Source organism: Trichosurus vulpecula, chromosome 3 (assembly GCF_011100635.1).
Source record: "Trichosurus vulpecula isolate mTriVul1 chromosome 3, mTriVul1.pri, whole genome shotgun sequence".
Classification (NCBI taxonomy): domain Eukaryota; kingdom Metazoa; phylum Chordata; class Mammalia; order Diprotodontia; family Phalangeridae; genus Trichosurus; species Trichosurus vulpecula.
In genome coordinates this window covers 420,922,827-420,939,750 of record NC_050575.1, presented here as the reverse complement: position 1 = coordinate 420,939,750, position 16,924 = coordinate 420,922,827, and the positions used below count along the sequence as shown (strand labels likewise).

Sequence of the window (16,924 nt, the reverse complement as noted above, 5' to 3'; positions counted from 1 at the left end):
TCATGTGATTCCCCCTCAAATTGTCTATGTTCCTTTCCTCAGACCTCACCCTTCTTGACCTTTCTGTAGGCGTCAACACTGTGGACCATCCTTTTTTACCTAGAGGCTCTTGCCTCTCTAGGTTTTCATGATACTGACTCCTTCTGGTTTTCTTTCCATCTATCCAACTGTTCTTCAGTCCCCTCTGCTGGTTCTCCATGTTACATTCACCCAACATGGCATAGCCAACAGTGTGTCCTGGGCTCTCTTCCCTCTATACCATTGCCTTTGATCTCATAAGCTCCCATGCATTCAGCTATTGTCATTATTCAGATGGCTGGGGATCTACCTCTTTAGCCCTAGACTTTCTTCTGAGCTCCAGTCCTCCACTGCCAATGGTCTTTTGGATGCCTCAGACTAGATAAGCTCTAGGCATTTCAAACATGACGTGTCCAAAACGGTCCTTGTTTTATTCCCGCCAAACCATTCCCTTTTCTGTATTTGTTGAGGGCACTGGGCATCCAGCCTGTAATCTTGATATATTCTTTGTTTTTTTCTGAGGGGGGAAGGCGGGGCATTTGGGGTTAAGTGACTTGCCCAAGGTCACACAGCTAGTAAGTTTGTCAAATGTTTGAGTCTGGATTTGAACTCGGGTCCTCCTAACTCCAGGGGTGCTCTACTCACTGCACCACCTAGCTGCCCCTTGATATCTTCTTTGACTCCCCATGCTCACTCACTTCCCATAGCCAATCTGTAGCCAAATCTAGTTCATGACCTTCACGACCTCTCGGAGATATATCCCCTTATCACCAGTCACATAGCTATGACCCTGGCGCAGGCCCTCATCCCCTCACGCCTCTATTATTGCAATAGTTGCTGGGGTGGGAGTCTCCCTTCCTCAAGTCTCCATCCTGCACTCAGCTGCCAAGGTGATTTTTCTAAAGTATAGGTGTGACCTCGTCCCCCCGACCTCCCTCTGCTAAATGTGGTCCCTTATTACCTCCAGGATCAAATGTGAGCTCCTCTGACATTCATGCCTTCCATGACCTGGCCCTTCTTCTCTTTCCAGGCATCCTGTGATCCATCTACACAGGCCTCCTTGTAGTTCCTCTAACACAACATGTCACCCCTTGCTTTTGTCCCAGCTGTCCCTCATGCGCAGACTGTTCTTCTACTCACTCCCTAGCTTCCTTCCCAACTCCCACCTTCTACAGGAGGCCTTTGCTGAGAGCCTCAGCAGCTGATGCTCCCCCCTCTCAGATTGCCTTCTACTTGCCCAGTTATTCACCTGCTTTGTCCTCCACAAGAATTTAAGTTTCTTGAAGCCGGGGGCTATTTTTGCCTTTCTTTCTATTTTTTGTATTATACACTTTGAAGATAGTGCCTGGCACACAGCAGGCAGTTAATAAGTGCTTGTTGACCTCTCTCCCTCTCCCTCTCCCTCTCCCTCCCCCACCTCTCTATTATATATATACACACACACACATATAAACATATACATATGCACATATATTTTGTATTGGCTCATCTGTGTATGTATCTCTCCAGCAGGATGTAAGCACTCTGAGCAGGAGCTGTCTCATTGGTCTTTGCAGCCCCAGGCCCAGGACAGGGCTTAATAAATATTTACTGAATTTCCTTGGAAGCTCCACTCTCAGCCCATGAGGCTTCCCCAACCCCCACCACAGGGCAGCCACTTACCCCAGTTCTGAGGCTTTACCACCCACCTGATTTGGGTTTGGGGTGTCCGAAATATCATTCATGCTCCGGCTCTGGGTGTGACCTAAAGGAGAAGAAAAGAAGGAGTTCTTTAGCTGGGGGTGTTCCTCTAATCCTGGGAACCCACTGGCCTTTGGATCTTTGGTCAGAGTGGGGAGGTCCTTCCCATCATCTCTACAATTTACCTGTCCCTTTTGCTCCTTCTAGGAATAGGGATGAGGACTAGAGTGAATACAGTGCATTGGCCATCAAAGTCATCTCCTGCTCGGCCCAGCAACATCAGGAGAAGCAGGCTAGCTATGCCTCTGGACACGTGCTAATGCTGGACTCATTTAGGAGATGTAGTTCATAGAATAGGCATAGAATGTCAGAGGGAGGCATCTTAGAACATAGAACATGGAATAGGAGAGATGGAAGGGGCCTTAGAAGATAGAACACAGAATGTCAGAGGTGGGAGGTACTGGTAAAACATAGAGCATAGAATGTCAGAGCTGGAAGGGTTCTTAGAACATAGAATACAGAATATTAGAGCTGAGAGGGTTCTTAGAACATAGAACACAGAATGTCAGAACTGAGAGGTGCCTTAGAACATAGAACATAGAATACCAGAGGTGGAAGGGGCCTTAGAACATAGAACACAGAACATCAGAGGTGGGAGGGGTCTTAGAACATAGAACACAGAGTGTTAGAGCTGGGAGACGCAGGTAGAACATAGAACAGAATAGAAGAGGTGGAAGGGAAATTAGAATATAGAACACAGAATGTCAGAGTTGGGAGGGAACCACATAGAACAGAGCCAGGAGAGACCTTACAACACAGAATACAGAATGGCCAAGTTGGAAGGAAACTTATAAACTTAGAACATAAGATAATCAGCATTGGAGGAAAACGTTGCTCACAGGGGCAGCTAGGTGGTGTCATAATTCACAGAGCCCTGGGTCTAGAATCTGTAAAACTCATCTTCCTGAGTTCAAATCTGGCTTTAGATACTTTATAGCTGTGTGATCCTGGGGGAGTCACTTAACCCTGTTTGCCTCAGTTTCCTCATCTGTAAAATGAGCTGGAGAAGGAAGTGGCAAACCGCCCCAGGATCTCTGCCAGGAAAACCCCCAATGGGATCGTGGAGAGTTGGACATGACTGAAAATGACTGAACAACAAAAACAACAACAGTGAAGCGGGCTGATTTTTAAAAGTGGCTCATTAACTTTGGGTGATTTAAGTGCCCATCTCTCTACTGTCCCATCCTCTGCTTCAGGGGCAGATTTCCGTAAGCAGGCTCGGAGACCACCCTACTGCAGCGTGAGCTGGGGATGCCTCCCATAACCCTGCCTATCTCTTGCCAGCTCCCAGGCTTAGCCCAAGCCCAGGGACCCCTACCTAAGTCAGTAACACCAAGCGCCTGCTGGTGATGAAGTCAACACTCTCCCCATCTTCCCTGTGGCCTCACCCAGCTCCCTGCCTTATCTTTTGCCATGTTCAAAATATTTTCAGAACCATCTGTGCTTATTTCTGCCTTTTAGGGCCTTTCCTAGAATGAGCCAGAGCTGAGGACCAAATCCCTTCTGTTGCTCTGTCCTCATTTTCAGGGAGAATCAGCACAAAAGAATTAGGTTAGTCTACTTTGCCCCAGCGGGCAGAACCAGGAACAATTTGGGGGGAGGGCAACTGAGGTTGGATGTCAGGAAACATCCTCCATTGAGAACTGTCCCAGAATGAACCGGGCTGCCTTGAGAAGGGGTGGGGTCCCCCTCTTTGGAGGTCTTCATCCAGAGGTATAGCCAACCACTTTTCTTTGGGGCACATTTTAGGGAGGATGGCTGCTGAGGACTCTTCCAAATATAAACTTTCTGAAATGCTATAAATGTGGCCATGTCCCCCTAAGGAGGGGCTAAGGTAATGAAAAACAGATGCTGGGCATTCCAGCCCCAAACCTGCTTTGAGCTCAACCAGGTGATTCAGGCCAGAGACTTGTTTTCTTTCCCCCAGAACTACACGGATTCTTTTTTTCCAAGACTCTGAGAGTTCTTGGCAGCGTGAAGGCTGGTCTCCGTGAACCACATTTTTCTGGCAGAGGGGAGCTGGCATTACTCATGGGGCACTTACGCAAAGGCTGTCTCTCCCCAGGAGTCCGTGAGGTGCATTTGATTATCCTAACCTCAGGGACCATCTACTGGGGATTGATGCCATTACCCTGAGGGAACCCTGGAACTGGGAGATTAGTGTCTGCAACTGTGTCCTGAGAATGGAGGGCTTGCCCATGGCCAGGGCTCAAGAAATGCTTGGTGGATTAATTAACGAATGAATGTTCTTTGGGCATTTATCCATCCCATTCTGCCTTGGATCACAGTGATCTGTGTACTTGTCTCGTCTTCCCTCCCAAACAAAGAACAATAACTGTGTTTCTTGACTGACTGACTGACATTTGGATAGGCTCCAGGGTGTGAGGCAGAGCCTTGGACACGATACATGCTTAGAACCTCCACCCTTTCCCTTTGCCAATCTACCTGCGTAAGCTGCCAAAAGATCCTCTGCCTTCTTCGGTCGCTGTCCATTGCCCCCTGGATTAAATATAAATTTCTAAGACTGGCATTAAAGGCCTTTTAGAACCTGATCCCATTTTACCTTTCCAGACTTATTTAATGTTGCTCCCCATCTTAGATTTTACGTTCCAGCCAAACAGTACTATTTACTTTCTCCACATCTTGCCTCTTGCTTCTGTGTATTTGTGTGAGCTTCCTCTGGTGGCTGGAATATGCTCTCCAAGCATCTGAAGGGCTTTTTCATGCATGTTCTTTGACCCCAGAGGACAGAACATCCCCCAGGTTCTCCCATGGGCCACTTCTTTCTGAACCCATCCAACCCTGCCTAAAGGGACCTGAAGCAGGCTTCTCACACCAGAGCTACACTCACTCGTCAGTCTGGGGCTGATGTCCTGGACAGAGATCCTCAGGTAGCCCACAACCAAAGGGACAAGAGAGGAAAGCCAGAAACTGGCCCCAAGCCTTCCCAGGTGAGGTATGGAGGGCAAATCACTCAGGTGTCTCAGCTCAGCTGTGTGATGCAGTTTTTAGATAAATGTCACAAAATACAAAACAGAGACATGTTTGATGACAGCAGAGGCACTGGCTTGTACACAGGGGGACTCTGAGTGAAAAGGGAAGGATAGAGAGCACTTGGTTTAACCCATGCTTGTCCGGAAAGCCCTGCTACAATCTCTCCAGAAAGTGGGCATCCAGCCTCGCCAGTGTGCACCTCCTGCCCCCCTTGGGGAAGCCCACTCCATGCTCAGACAGCCCCTATTGTCAGGAAGCATTTCTTAATGCCCAGACAAAGGCAGAGTCTTGCGGCTGATCAGCACTCCAGGACCCTCCCTCCCTGACCAAACAGAGCAAATTTGCTCCCTTCAGTGCCTAACCAGCACAAGGCTTGGGTTGGGATGCCCTCTTCAGAGTTGAACAACAGAAGCTTCCTAAGCAGCATTTCCCTAGGTGCTCGTGGGGATGCTGGGCAGCGCCATCACAACATCTCTTAGCCACCAAAGCTGAGGCTAACACAGAGTGGCACACCAAGGTGAGTGAGGCACTTACGCAACCGTCCGTAGTTGGCGTTCTGCCTGGTCCGCAGGTCTTCGGTGGAGTGGTGCAAGTTGGGGCCAGGCACCATAGGGGTCCGGGCCGGGCTCCGGTCTGCAAGAAGGACAGAATGCCTTGGTTAGTAGGGACTCGGGCTAATGGACCTTGCTCTCCTGGAATCAGCTGGACCCAGCCTGGACTGAAGGACACATTTTTATACCATCTAGGAAGAGGAGACTGTCAATGAACATTGATAGTGTGGAAAGATTGTAGGGGAAACTTTTATCCCACTCCAGTGGTGTGTGCATAAAATTCTGGACCTTAGATCAGGAAGGCTCACATCAAATGCATAATTAAAAAGATTTCCTTCCTTCCTTCCTTCCTTCCTTCCTTCCTTCCTTCCTTCCTTCCTTCCTTCCTTCCTTCCCTTCCTCCCTTTTTTCCTCCCTCCTTCCTTCCTTCCTTCCTTCCTTCCTTCCTTCCTTCCTTCCTTCCTTCCTTCCTTCCTTCCTTCCTTTTCCTTCCTTCCTTCCTTCTTCCCTCCTTCCTTCCTTCCTTTCTCTCTCTCTCTCTCTTTCTTTGTTACCTTGCAAATTTTAAGGCTATTTAGCTAGCTGTTATTATTATCATCATAACCCGGAATCACATACAACTGATATGCTAACAGGATCATAGGTTTGGGGCTGGAAGGGCCCTTAAGGGCCATCGTACCCAACCTCCTGGTTTTATAGCTGAGGAGCCTGAGGCATAGGGGCACTAAGTGACTAGGCCCAGATCTCAAAGCTAGTAAGTGTCTGAGGTAGGATTTGAACCCAGATCTTCCCGACTCCAAGCCCAGTGCTCTCTTCACTATGCCATGAGTAGTTTTAAAAATTCCTGCAAGAACCTTGGCTCAGCAGAGTTCTAATCTAATTATTACACATGCTGAAAAGCAATAACACGTTTTTTAAAAAGCATTTTTCAAGTTAAGCTTTTCCCTGATTCAAAGTGACCATGTCCCATTTACTATCACGCGTTTTCCTTTTCCTTTTTTAAATGTTTTTATTTCATTAAATATTTCCCAATTACATGTAAGAAAAATTTCAACTTTTTTTTTAAATTTGAATTCCAAATTCTCTCCCTGTCATCCCTCTTCCATCCCTTGAGAAGTCAAGCAATATATTGATTCTGGGGATGCATTTTCATATTGTGGCTTTCCTTGCAAGAACTCGAAGCAGTGATGGTGGAGAAGGGAGGACATAGATGGCATCACTCAGGTGCGATACCTCACTCCTCCCTGTCTCACTTGAGAAGGTAGAAAAAGCACTCACTGCTTGGGGCTGGTCTCTGGCTTTCCTCGGTTGTCTCTTTGGTCATGGGCTACATGAGGGTCTCTGTCCAGAAGATCAGCCCCAGACTGATGAATGAGTAAAGCCCAGGGGTGACTGAGTAGGAATGAAGTGACTGATGAGTGACTGATGGGGAGTGATGCCATACTCCAGGGAACGGGAGAGTAGGACAGTGCATTGGGAAATGGTACAGCGGTGAAGACGGAGATGCTTACTTTGAACATTCTCTGGTCTCCACTGACCCAGTGGTTCATAGACCTTTCTCCTCCCCTGCTCTAAACCTCATTCTCCCACCATTCGTCAGTCCTTCTTTTCCTACCTTGATCTCACTCTTCCCATAGATTCAGAGGGACCACCCAAAGACTTTGCCCAATAACCCTTCTCTTGTCTCTGGGAGGTGTCCCGGGTGGAAGGAGGGGGTGGCTCCATGTATGCTCTGGACCACACATTAGAGACTGTCCAAAGGAGCCATGAGAGGGGATAAGGCCTTGGCTGTCTGCCCCTAACCTGTGAGGGTCAAACTTACTGGAAGGGGACGAGACAGATTTTCCAATATCTGCCAGGGAGCGGTGGATGGGTTTCTTGGTCTGGTGCCGATGTTTTCTCAAGAGGACGTAGCAGACTCTGTCTCTCAGCTCTGGCTTCAGGAGTCCATCTTCTATTTGCTTCTCGACAACATCATCTGATTGAGAAACAAACACCCCCATGCAGGGCATTACCCAATGGGATGAGGCAAATGGTCTGTGATTCCCTCCCTGTCCCCTGAGAAATCTCGGAGAGAGTATCATTGGGTGGATGGAGGAAGAAGCCACAGTTTAGAAATCAGTCAAGTCCTAACGATCCCCCATTTCCCCCAGTCCTCCAGTGAATCGGTCATGCCTGTGTGGTGATCTAAGGGAAAGAGCACAGAGATTCAAGCTACAAGGTCTGGGTTCAAATCCTGGCTCTGCTACCCGGGACCTTGGGCAAAGCACTTCCAAGTGTTGGCCTTGGGTTCCTCCTCCGTAAAATAAGGATGTTGGACTAGATGCCTAACCCTGCTCTTGATTTAAGTCTTGCTTTCGATGTTTATTAGTTGCATGGCCACAGACAAAAGGCTTCTCTGAGGCTCTATAGTCAGTCAACAAGCATTTATTAAATGCCTACTATGTGCTAAACACTGAGGACATGAAGAAAGGTGAAAGACAGTCGCTAAAGTTTAATGAGGGAGACAATATGCAGACTACAATGCACAAAACGGTAGAGATGAGATCACACCAAAGGGCAGACTCTTTAGCATTAATTGCAATGGAGAAAGTCTGGAGAAGACTGGGCATTAGCTGAGCTTTGAAGGAGGCCAGGGAGCCAGGAGGCACAGATGAGGGGGAGGAAATTCCAGGCATTCATGACAGCACAAGAAAACACCTAGAGTTGGAAAATGAGTATCTGGTTAGAGGAAGAGCAAGGAAGCCCGCACTGGACTGCAGAGGATGTAGGAGGTATAAAATGTAAGAGAATAAGATGTAAGGAAGGAGCCAGGTTATGGTAGGAAGGAAGGAAAGAAACAAAGTAAGGGAACAAGCATTTATTAAGCACCAACTATGTGCCAAGTCCTGTGCTGAGCACTTTACAAATATCTCACTTGATTCTCACACCAACTCTAGGAGGGAGGTGCTATTGTTATCCCCCTTTACAGTTAAGGAAACTAAGCCAGACAGAGATTAAGTGACTTGCCCAACTTTTCAATGCCTAGTTGAAGTCTTTAACTGTCCATCAGAAATTCCAAATGTGTTGTAGGTTCCTTAAACTCACCACGTCCAAACAGAACTCATCGCCATTTCCCCAAACCCTCCCCTCTTCCTGACTTGTCTATTCTTGTGGAAGACACTATTATCCTTCCAGGCCTCAGGGTCTCATCCACAACTTCCCACTTTCTTTGATCCCCCATATCTAACCAGCTGCCGTCCCTCACACACCACTCCTTCTCTCCTCTGACATTGCCACCAGCCTGGTTTGGGACCTCATCACCTGGACTGTGGCCATAACCCACCTGCTGATCCCCCTCTGTCAAGAATTCCCCATTCCAGCCCATCCTCCACTTGGTTGTCAAATGGATCTTTCTATTGCCCAGCTCTGGCCATGCCACCCCCATACCCAACGAATTCTGGTAGCTCTTTAGTCTCCGGGATGAAATGTGAAATCCTCATCTGGCTTCATCAAAGCCCTCCACTTAGGCAACAGGGTGGCATGGTGGATAGAGTGCCGAGCCTGGAGTCAGTGAGACCTGGGTTTAGATCTTACCTCAGATACTAGTTGTGTGAATCTAGGCAAGTCACAGAACCTCTCTCATCCCCAGTTTTCCCATTTGTAAAATGGAGATAATAGCACCTCCTTCCCATTGGAGGATCCTATGGGATAATGCAGGCAAAGTGCTCCACAAACCTTAAAGTACTGAAGAAACGTCAGGCCTTGTGATTATTATTTTGTAATCTCTTCTGTGCTGTGGGGATGTTGGCTGTTATCATTGTGCACTAGCCTGGTGTGGAGAACAGAGCATTAGCCTTGGAGTCAGAGGGCCTGGGTTTGAACTCTGGCTTTGTGTGATCTTGGCTAAATCTTGGAACTTTTCTGAACATCAGCCCCTTCTCTGTAAAATGGGGTGGATATGGAGGCTTGGACGAGTTGCTCTCTTTGGCACCTTCCAGTTCAAAATTCTATGATTCTGGTGATTTCGGTGGACCAGCAATGAAGTAAGCACTAGTCATGTGGTCACACAGATAAAGGGGTGGATTTTGTTGATTGAGTTCCCAATCTCAACTAGAGGCAGCTAGGTGGCCCATTGGATAGAACACTGGACTTGAAGTAGGAAGACCTGAGTTCAAATCCAGCCTCAGATACGCAATAGCTGTGTGACCCTGGGCAAGTCACTTAACCTATGTTTGCCTCAATTTCCTCAATTGTAAAATGAGAATAATTACCCTGCAAAGTCGTTGTGAAGATCAAATGAACTAATATTTGTAAAAAATGCTTAGCACAGTGCCTGACACATAGTAGGTGCTATATATATACATGTATATATATATGTGTGTGTATATATATATACATATATATACATATATATATATATACATACATACATACATATATATACTTTTTTCTTTCCCCCTGCACCTTGTGGTCTTAGAGAACTTCCTGGGACATTGAGAGAGCGCAGGGTCACTCACACACCCAGGATGTTCCAAAAGTGAGACTCGAACCCAGATTGTCTAGACTTCAGGCTAACTTTTTTATCCCTTATGCTACACTGCCTACAATGGTAACTAGTACTGTGATTAATACGGTGAAAACAGATGAGATGGCAAGTCTCTTAGGACAAGCAAAGAAGGCTGGTTTTCTAAAGGTTACAATAGAAGAAATAAATAAGTGCTGACTATGTGCAAAGCTAAGTGCTATGAGCACTTCATGTTTCTGAAAAGGCCAGAGATCTCCCGAATTTACATCAGTGTTATGGGCTTAGCCTCATCACATCTACAGGGGTGGTTTCAAATCTAGGGGATTCCTTTTTTTTTTGTGAGACTTTGATAATTGGGAATCTATCCACAGGCAGAGTGGGCCCAACATGCGGTGGGAAGAACCCTGGACTTAGAGTCCACCACTCCTCTGGATGCTAGCTCCACCAGAATCAGCTGCAGGAACCTGAGACATTGAGCGATAAGAAGGGAAGACTTGGATGGGTGAACATCGTTTCTATCTTTAAATAGTCCAGAGGAGGTCACTAGGAAGAAGGATTAGCTAACCTTATCCTGTTTGACTGTAGAGGGCAAAAAGAGAAGCAGGAGGCAAACTCTGGCTGAATATCAGGAACACACTTACATACACTTGCTGTTTAATAGAATCTGCTAATGAGTTTTCATCATCATTGCCGAATTTCAGAGCCATAATTAGGGTGGGGCAGCTGGAGCTTTGCCTCTGGCACTGAAAATGGGAGGGTGCAAAATTTTGAAATAATGATTTTAATAGATGGTGTAATTTTCAAATTTGTTACATTTACATTTTGACAGCATGTTCGCTCCTTCAGGAGTGTAGAATCTTGTTGGCTAAATTAATTCAGTTAGGAAGCCACCATATGTTGTACTCTTTCTAATTCACCTTCCAGGCCATATGCCAGATGAACTCCTCCCTCACCTGGCCAAACCTGCTTTTCTGGGGCTAGCAGCCTCAACAGCAGTCTTGAGATATCTCAGGGTCTTCCCTGAGATTGTGTCAGGGCTGGAGGTCTCCTCACATCTGCAGGGGAGTCTATGTCCCAGGAAATCCTTCCCCGCAGGGGTCACAGCTGAGCTGAGGGTATATTTATTTAGAGCCATATATGATTTGATGCTCATTGCCCATCAGATTCAGATTCTTTCACCAGAGGCACATGCAGACCCAGTGAGGCAGGAAGGTTTCTCACAAGGGGAAGTGACCAGTCCTACAGTCACCCGAGCAATCAACAATTTGATCGATCCTCTCATACCTATGATCTGCGGTAAGGAGCAGCCATCTAAATCTAGGAGCACGGTTCCAGTCTGGAGGCAGGTTCGGAGTTCAAACAAGCTATGCAGAGACAATGTCGACACATGTGGCTTACTCCAGCGCTCACCTCCTTCTTCAACCTTCTCTTCAAACTTTACCCACCTAGGAAGGAAAAAGGAGGAAAGTCAGTTTGGGCTGGACTGGGATTTGGGGCAAGTGATGGGAAAGCAATGGACGTTGTCTGGGTGGGCTCCATGTTCTGGGATCAAAGGCAAGGGAGCACACAGGGGCTTCTCACACCTCTTCTGTCTCTAAAAGATCTCTGCAAAGGTCCTGAAGCCAAAAAAAAATATCACAAACTTGGTACCCAAGGCTGGTGTCCAGTTCTGCTCTCAAAGAACTTACATTCTAATAGGGGGAAGACAATACATCAAAGGGAGCTGGAAAGTGGGGGTGTTATCTATCTCTGCACCAGAGTTGGTGTCCACCCATCTCTACTGTCTGTGACTTGAAGGATGCTGGGAAAGACTTGAAAACATCTTCGCCAAAGATGTTTTCCCCATAGAGTCTGAAATTTACAAATTAATGGTCCTTTGGGCTAAGGATTTAAAGCCCCCTCCCCAATTAAAAATGGGAGGAAAAAGGCATTAAGCCAGGGGTCCCTTAATATTCTTTTCTGGTGGTAGTAGGGAACTACTTTGGATTTTCTTGGAGCCTTGAAATCACTGGTACTTGAGGGAGACAAAATTACAACTAAGGGTAGGCAATGTAGGCAGTTGCTTAGGGTGCAACAAAAGGAAGGAGCAACTAGGGATACTTTGTAACGTGACTTTTAATTGAGGCACATATTATTAGTAACTAAATTACTTATATAACTTACAGTCAAGTAAAGCCATCTATATAATGAGAAAGGTGAAAACCTTCTGGTGGAAAAGGTCCCACCTTAGATGTCTACTAGCTGTGTGACTCTGGGCGAGGTATTTTCCCTCTCTGGGACCTAATCTTTGTCTGCAAAGTGAGGCACTTAGACCTGCTGTCCTTGAAGGTCCCTGGACACAGAAGGCCAGCAAGAGCAGGCTTTGTTTTCACTTAGAGGACTTGTAAACACACTTATCCCTTATTTGGTGAAGAATTCACCCTGGTGCCATAGCCATGAAAGGTGCCCCATTTCCTTCTCTCCCATTTTTCTTGTGGTCTGATTTTTAGAATTCAGGTCATTCATCCATTTTGCATTTATGCAGGGTAAGGGGCTGGTCTAAACCCATCCTCCATCTAGCTGCTTTCCATTTTTCCCAGAAATTCTTATCAGATAAGGAGCTCCTCTAGATAATTTATGTTTTCAAGTTTATCAAACTCTGGGTTATTGAGTTTAATACTTCCCGATTATTATCTCATCTCTTCTCTATTGATCATCTTTTCTAATTTTTAACCAGATTAAACAGTTTTCACGATCCAAGCTTTATAACAGAGGCTTTATTCTGGAAGGGCTATTCTGGAAGGGCTATTCTGTGGGAGCTAGTTATTTTGGATGTAACAGATACCCAGAAGGTCAAGGGCCACATTTAAAGCAACTTTCATTTATTTTTTCCACATAAATTGAAAATGCTGAAGTCACATGCCTTTGAAAACAAGAACATGAAACCTAACACTTTACTCAGTACTGCCAATTAAGTGGGAATAGACCAAGAGTCAGTCAGTCAATAAATATCCATTAACCACCTGCTATGTGTCAGGCACTGTGCTAAGTACTGAAGATACAAATATGGGAAGAAAAAAAATAGAGAGAGATAGGAAAAGAGACAAAGAGAGAAATCGATAGATGGTATAGAGAGCCATACATGAGAGAAGGGAATGAGACAGAGAAAAAACAGAAAAAAGGAGCTCAATGGGATTTGGAATGAAGAATTTGTATTTAACCGTCCTATTTATTTGGTTGCCTTGTTTATGGTGACCAAAGATCACTTACAGACCATAGGAATGGAGATTAGAGCTGAGACCAGTGATCTTAGCTTTTTTTCCTATTTAAAAATTATATATAAAAACTCCAAACTTAACAAACACAAAAGGGGGGGGCATTCTCATATGCATAGTAAAACAGAAAAAAAGAGAGTTGTATCTGAAATTTGGCTTCATTTATGTGCAATTTACTTTTTTTAATCTATATTTACAAATTCACTATGTCTCTTTTAGAGGTGTGCTATTTATCTGTGATTTTGATCTTTTGTTTCCTTCTTAGACCTTTAGAACAAGGAAGACCAGCTTCCTCAACAGCTAGGTCCCAATTAATGTGAATAATGATTTCCTGAAATGGCCACATTGCATTTCTGTAGGGTGAGGAGTTAAAAGGTAGCTCTGAGGAGCCCTATTTCTGTTCTTTAAATAACAAATTTAACAAGCAGCAGAAATATACGCCTGGCACAGAGCTCACATTTAATCATGATTATAAATTATTTGATTTCAAATTTGAGCTTTTGCTAGTCTTTCCATACTAGCCAACATTCAAATGGCAACATGGGCTTAGCTGTAATTGCTATGAAGACACTTTACTTTCTTGCTGTTGGTCATAGATCCCTCACATATCTTTACATTGTAATATTATTTTATTTCTTTTGAAGAAGATGATATTTTAGAGGAAAGTGGTGGCAAACTCAGATGGAAATAGAGTCCTCTGGTCACATATTGTTTTAGAAACCACAACTTAACATTATCTATGTTTTGTTGTATTGCTTATTTTGTTAAACATTTTCCAAATGCATTTAAATCTGTCTTGGAGCCAGTTTGATCCCTCTGATTTAAACCACAGCATATCTAAGTTTATGAAGCTCTAGCTTCAGTTGGGTCTACAGAGAGCCTTTCCAAGAAAGAGATTGAAGCCCATTCCCACCTATTGGAATTAATCAATTGTTTGTTAAAATTCTGCTATATGAAAACTGCTGTGTCAGGTCCTACTGACTCTAGGGTTAGTGCTCCCATTGTGGAGCTTATGGTACAGCAGAGGGATGAGTCAAACTCAGATCACTCTAGTGTACAATAATACACAATAGATGCAGATAGTCATAGAACAAATATCTATGTGAGGAATGGAGGAAGATCAGGGAAGTCATCATGGAGAAAGTGGCATTTGAGTTCTCTTTAAAAGATAGTGAAGAGGGTGAGGAAAACAGAGTGTAAATAACAGTGTGGGTAAAGGAAGGAAGGCACAGATTGTAGTGGGAGCCAGAGAATAGTGCATTTTGCCTGATGGCCAGAGGGAGTACTAAGAGATAAAATTGGGAAGGAAGGGAAATGCTGAGTGCAGAAACCAGACAGCAGTGAATGGGAAAGGAAATGTGTAGTCCTGAAGGGGAGGTGGCCAGGATGGGTGGCTAGGAGTCTAAGAGCTAAAGAGAAGCGAGACCTAGGATGCTAGCCTGAGGAGATAGCAGTGTTGAGAGAAGGGGTTATCTCTCCACTCCCACCCCACCTCACCTCAAAAGAACAGAGGATCCCTGAGTATGTTGTGAAGCTGCCAGCTGATAGAGAGAAATTGAAGATGAAAGAGGAAAAGATTGATGACCAAGCTTTGGGTTGAGATGGGTGGACTCTCTTTCCTTTTCCGGTTGGAGCCAGAGGCAGTTACGACAGTTACATCGTCAGTTGCAGTTGCAGCTTCAGTTACAGACACAGACACAGCTGAGGCAGGAGCTGCCAGTAGCAGAGCTGACCTACGGGAGGAAGCTGAACAAAGACTTCAGTCCAGTGGGTAATCTTATTACCATAAAGGGGGAAACATGATTTTGCTTTACGCAATCATGTTTCTCTGTAGCCTCCTGGTTACTCTTTCAAGGCGTACCTATTGGGCCTGGAAGATTATGACCAACATATCAAAATGGGGCTTCTGGTTCATGGGTTGGTTACTGTGGAGCCTAAATAAATGTTTTGATTCTTCTGCCTTCTACTTTGAGAGTTTCTTCTATCCGGCGATTCCGAACCTTTCAGACATGTTTATGATCCTCTTTGAGATTATAAACTCGGCCCTCCTGATACAGTGGAGAAGAGATAAAGGACATGAGTAACAGAATTATCCTCATTGAGGAGAAGGACTATCTCCTCCTTGGAGGTTGGAGCAAAGGAGGAGAGAATAGGGAGGAAATAGAGGATTGAATTTTGAAGTGTGGAGTAGGGGAGATGAAGAGCTTTACAAAAGGTGACTTTTCTTAGGATTGTGACCAACTGGGCATGTTGGTAGGAAAGTGTCTAAAGATTCATTGGAGGGCAAGTGTGTAGGCTACTGCTGGAAAGAAGGTCCTAGAGAAGATGCTAGAGAATTAGGATTTCATCTATCCTCTGAGCCTAGAAAGTGCTGCAATACCCTACTGTCATCACACCAGAGTTTCCTCTGCTTTTGAGTTCTCTTCAGCAGAACAAAGAGTAAAAGCCCCTGTTTGGCACCAATATTTCTCTCATGGTTCCCCTTGATGCTGTGGATGGAAGTTCAACACAACCATCTTTACCCTTCCCCCAAATCCTGATCTCTGAAAAGACACTGTCAAACCTACTGGGATAGTCAATGCAAACCCATGGATACTAGATGTAAGAGAAGTAGCTGGGGATTCCCATCACCTGACAACCTAATCATCTTCCCTCACCCTCTACCCAGTAAAGGCAGCTAGCCTCTAAGAAGCAACAGCAGGCTCCCTATCCCTGCTTGGATGATGCCTAAGAAGCAGGATTTGAAACCACGCCTATATGAACTTTATGCAAAATTTCCCTAGAACACAAGAGAAGCAATTTGGTGTGAGTGCACTGAACTTGACATCACGAAGGTGTGGGTTCAAATTCTGCCTGTGAGCCCAATCACCCATAAAACCATAAGCAAGAAACAAAAATTCTGAACCTCAGCTTGCTCGTCTATGAAATGGTGATAATGATATCTATATTATTCAAAAATATTAATTAAATGCCTACTAGACGCTGGGCATTGTACTAGGCTCTGGGACAAAAGTGACAAAAAACAATACAGTCTCTGCTCTGAAGCAGCTGGTAACCACCCAAGTGCCACTGGCTTATAGTTCCTCAAACATGATGCTCAGTCTCCCAACTTTGTGCTTTTTTACTTTCTCTCCCATGCTGGGAAGGCTCTTGTTCCTCCCCTCCATGTCCTAGCTTCCTTAACAACTCAGCTCAAGTCACACTTTCTATAGGTCTATATCTTCCCTCCTTCACTGTTTTAGAAATATAAATACATGTATCTATGTCTATCTATTAATGTCTATGTCTATCTACCTACCTATCTGTCTATCTACCCATCCATCCATTCATCCATCCATCTATCTATCCATTCATTCATCTATCCATCTGTCTATCTATCTATCTATCTATCTATCTATCTATCTATCTATCTATCTATCTATTATCTATAGTTTATATATAGTTATTTACATGTTTCCCTCCTTAGCTTGTGAACTCCTTGAAGACAGAGATAGTGTTATTGCTTTTTATTTTTTACCCCTAGTGCTTAGCACAGTGTCTGGCATATAGTTGGCACTTAAATGCTTATTAATGATGATGACGATGATGGTGATGCAGTAATCACAATAAGCTAGCATTATATAGCACTTTCTAAGGTTTGCAGAGCACTTTACAAATATCATCTCATTTTATCCTCACAACAACCTTGGAAGGCAAATGTTATTATTATTCTCATTTTACCTATGAGGAAACTGAGGCAGAAACAACCTAAATGTTTAAGGTCATGCAGCTGGTGTCTGAGGTCGGATTTGAATTCTGCTGGTGCTCTCTAACTCACAGGGACTCTTCTTAAGGATGAAATGAGATGATGTTACAAAGTG

The 16,924-nt window shown here is 44.8% G+C and overlaps 1 protein-coding gene across 1 annotated transcript in view; it reads right to left on the bottom strand.

Annotated features, from left to right (window-relative positions):
* SLC4A5 (solute carrier family 4 member 5) overlaps positions 1 to 16,924 on the bottom strand; it is a 101,196-nt gene that overhangs the window by 47,050 nt on the left and 37,222 nt on the right. Inside the window, exons 3-6 of the mRNA XM_036749467.1 lie at positions 11,095 to 11,255; positions 7,126 to 7,281; positions 5,287 to 5,385; positions 1,707 to 1,762 (exon numbers count right to left, since the gene is read on the bottom strand). Of these exons, the coding sequence (XP_036605362.1) occupies positions 1,707 to 1,762; positions 5,287 to 5,385; positions 7,126 to 7,281; positions 11,095 to 11,255 (472 nt within the window). The remainder of the gene's footprint in view (positions 1 to 1,706; positions 1,763 to 5,286; positions 5,386 to 7,125; positions 7,282 to 11,094; positions 11,256 to 16,924) is intronic.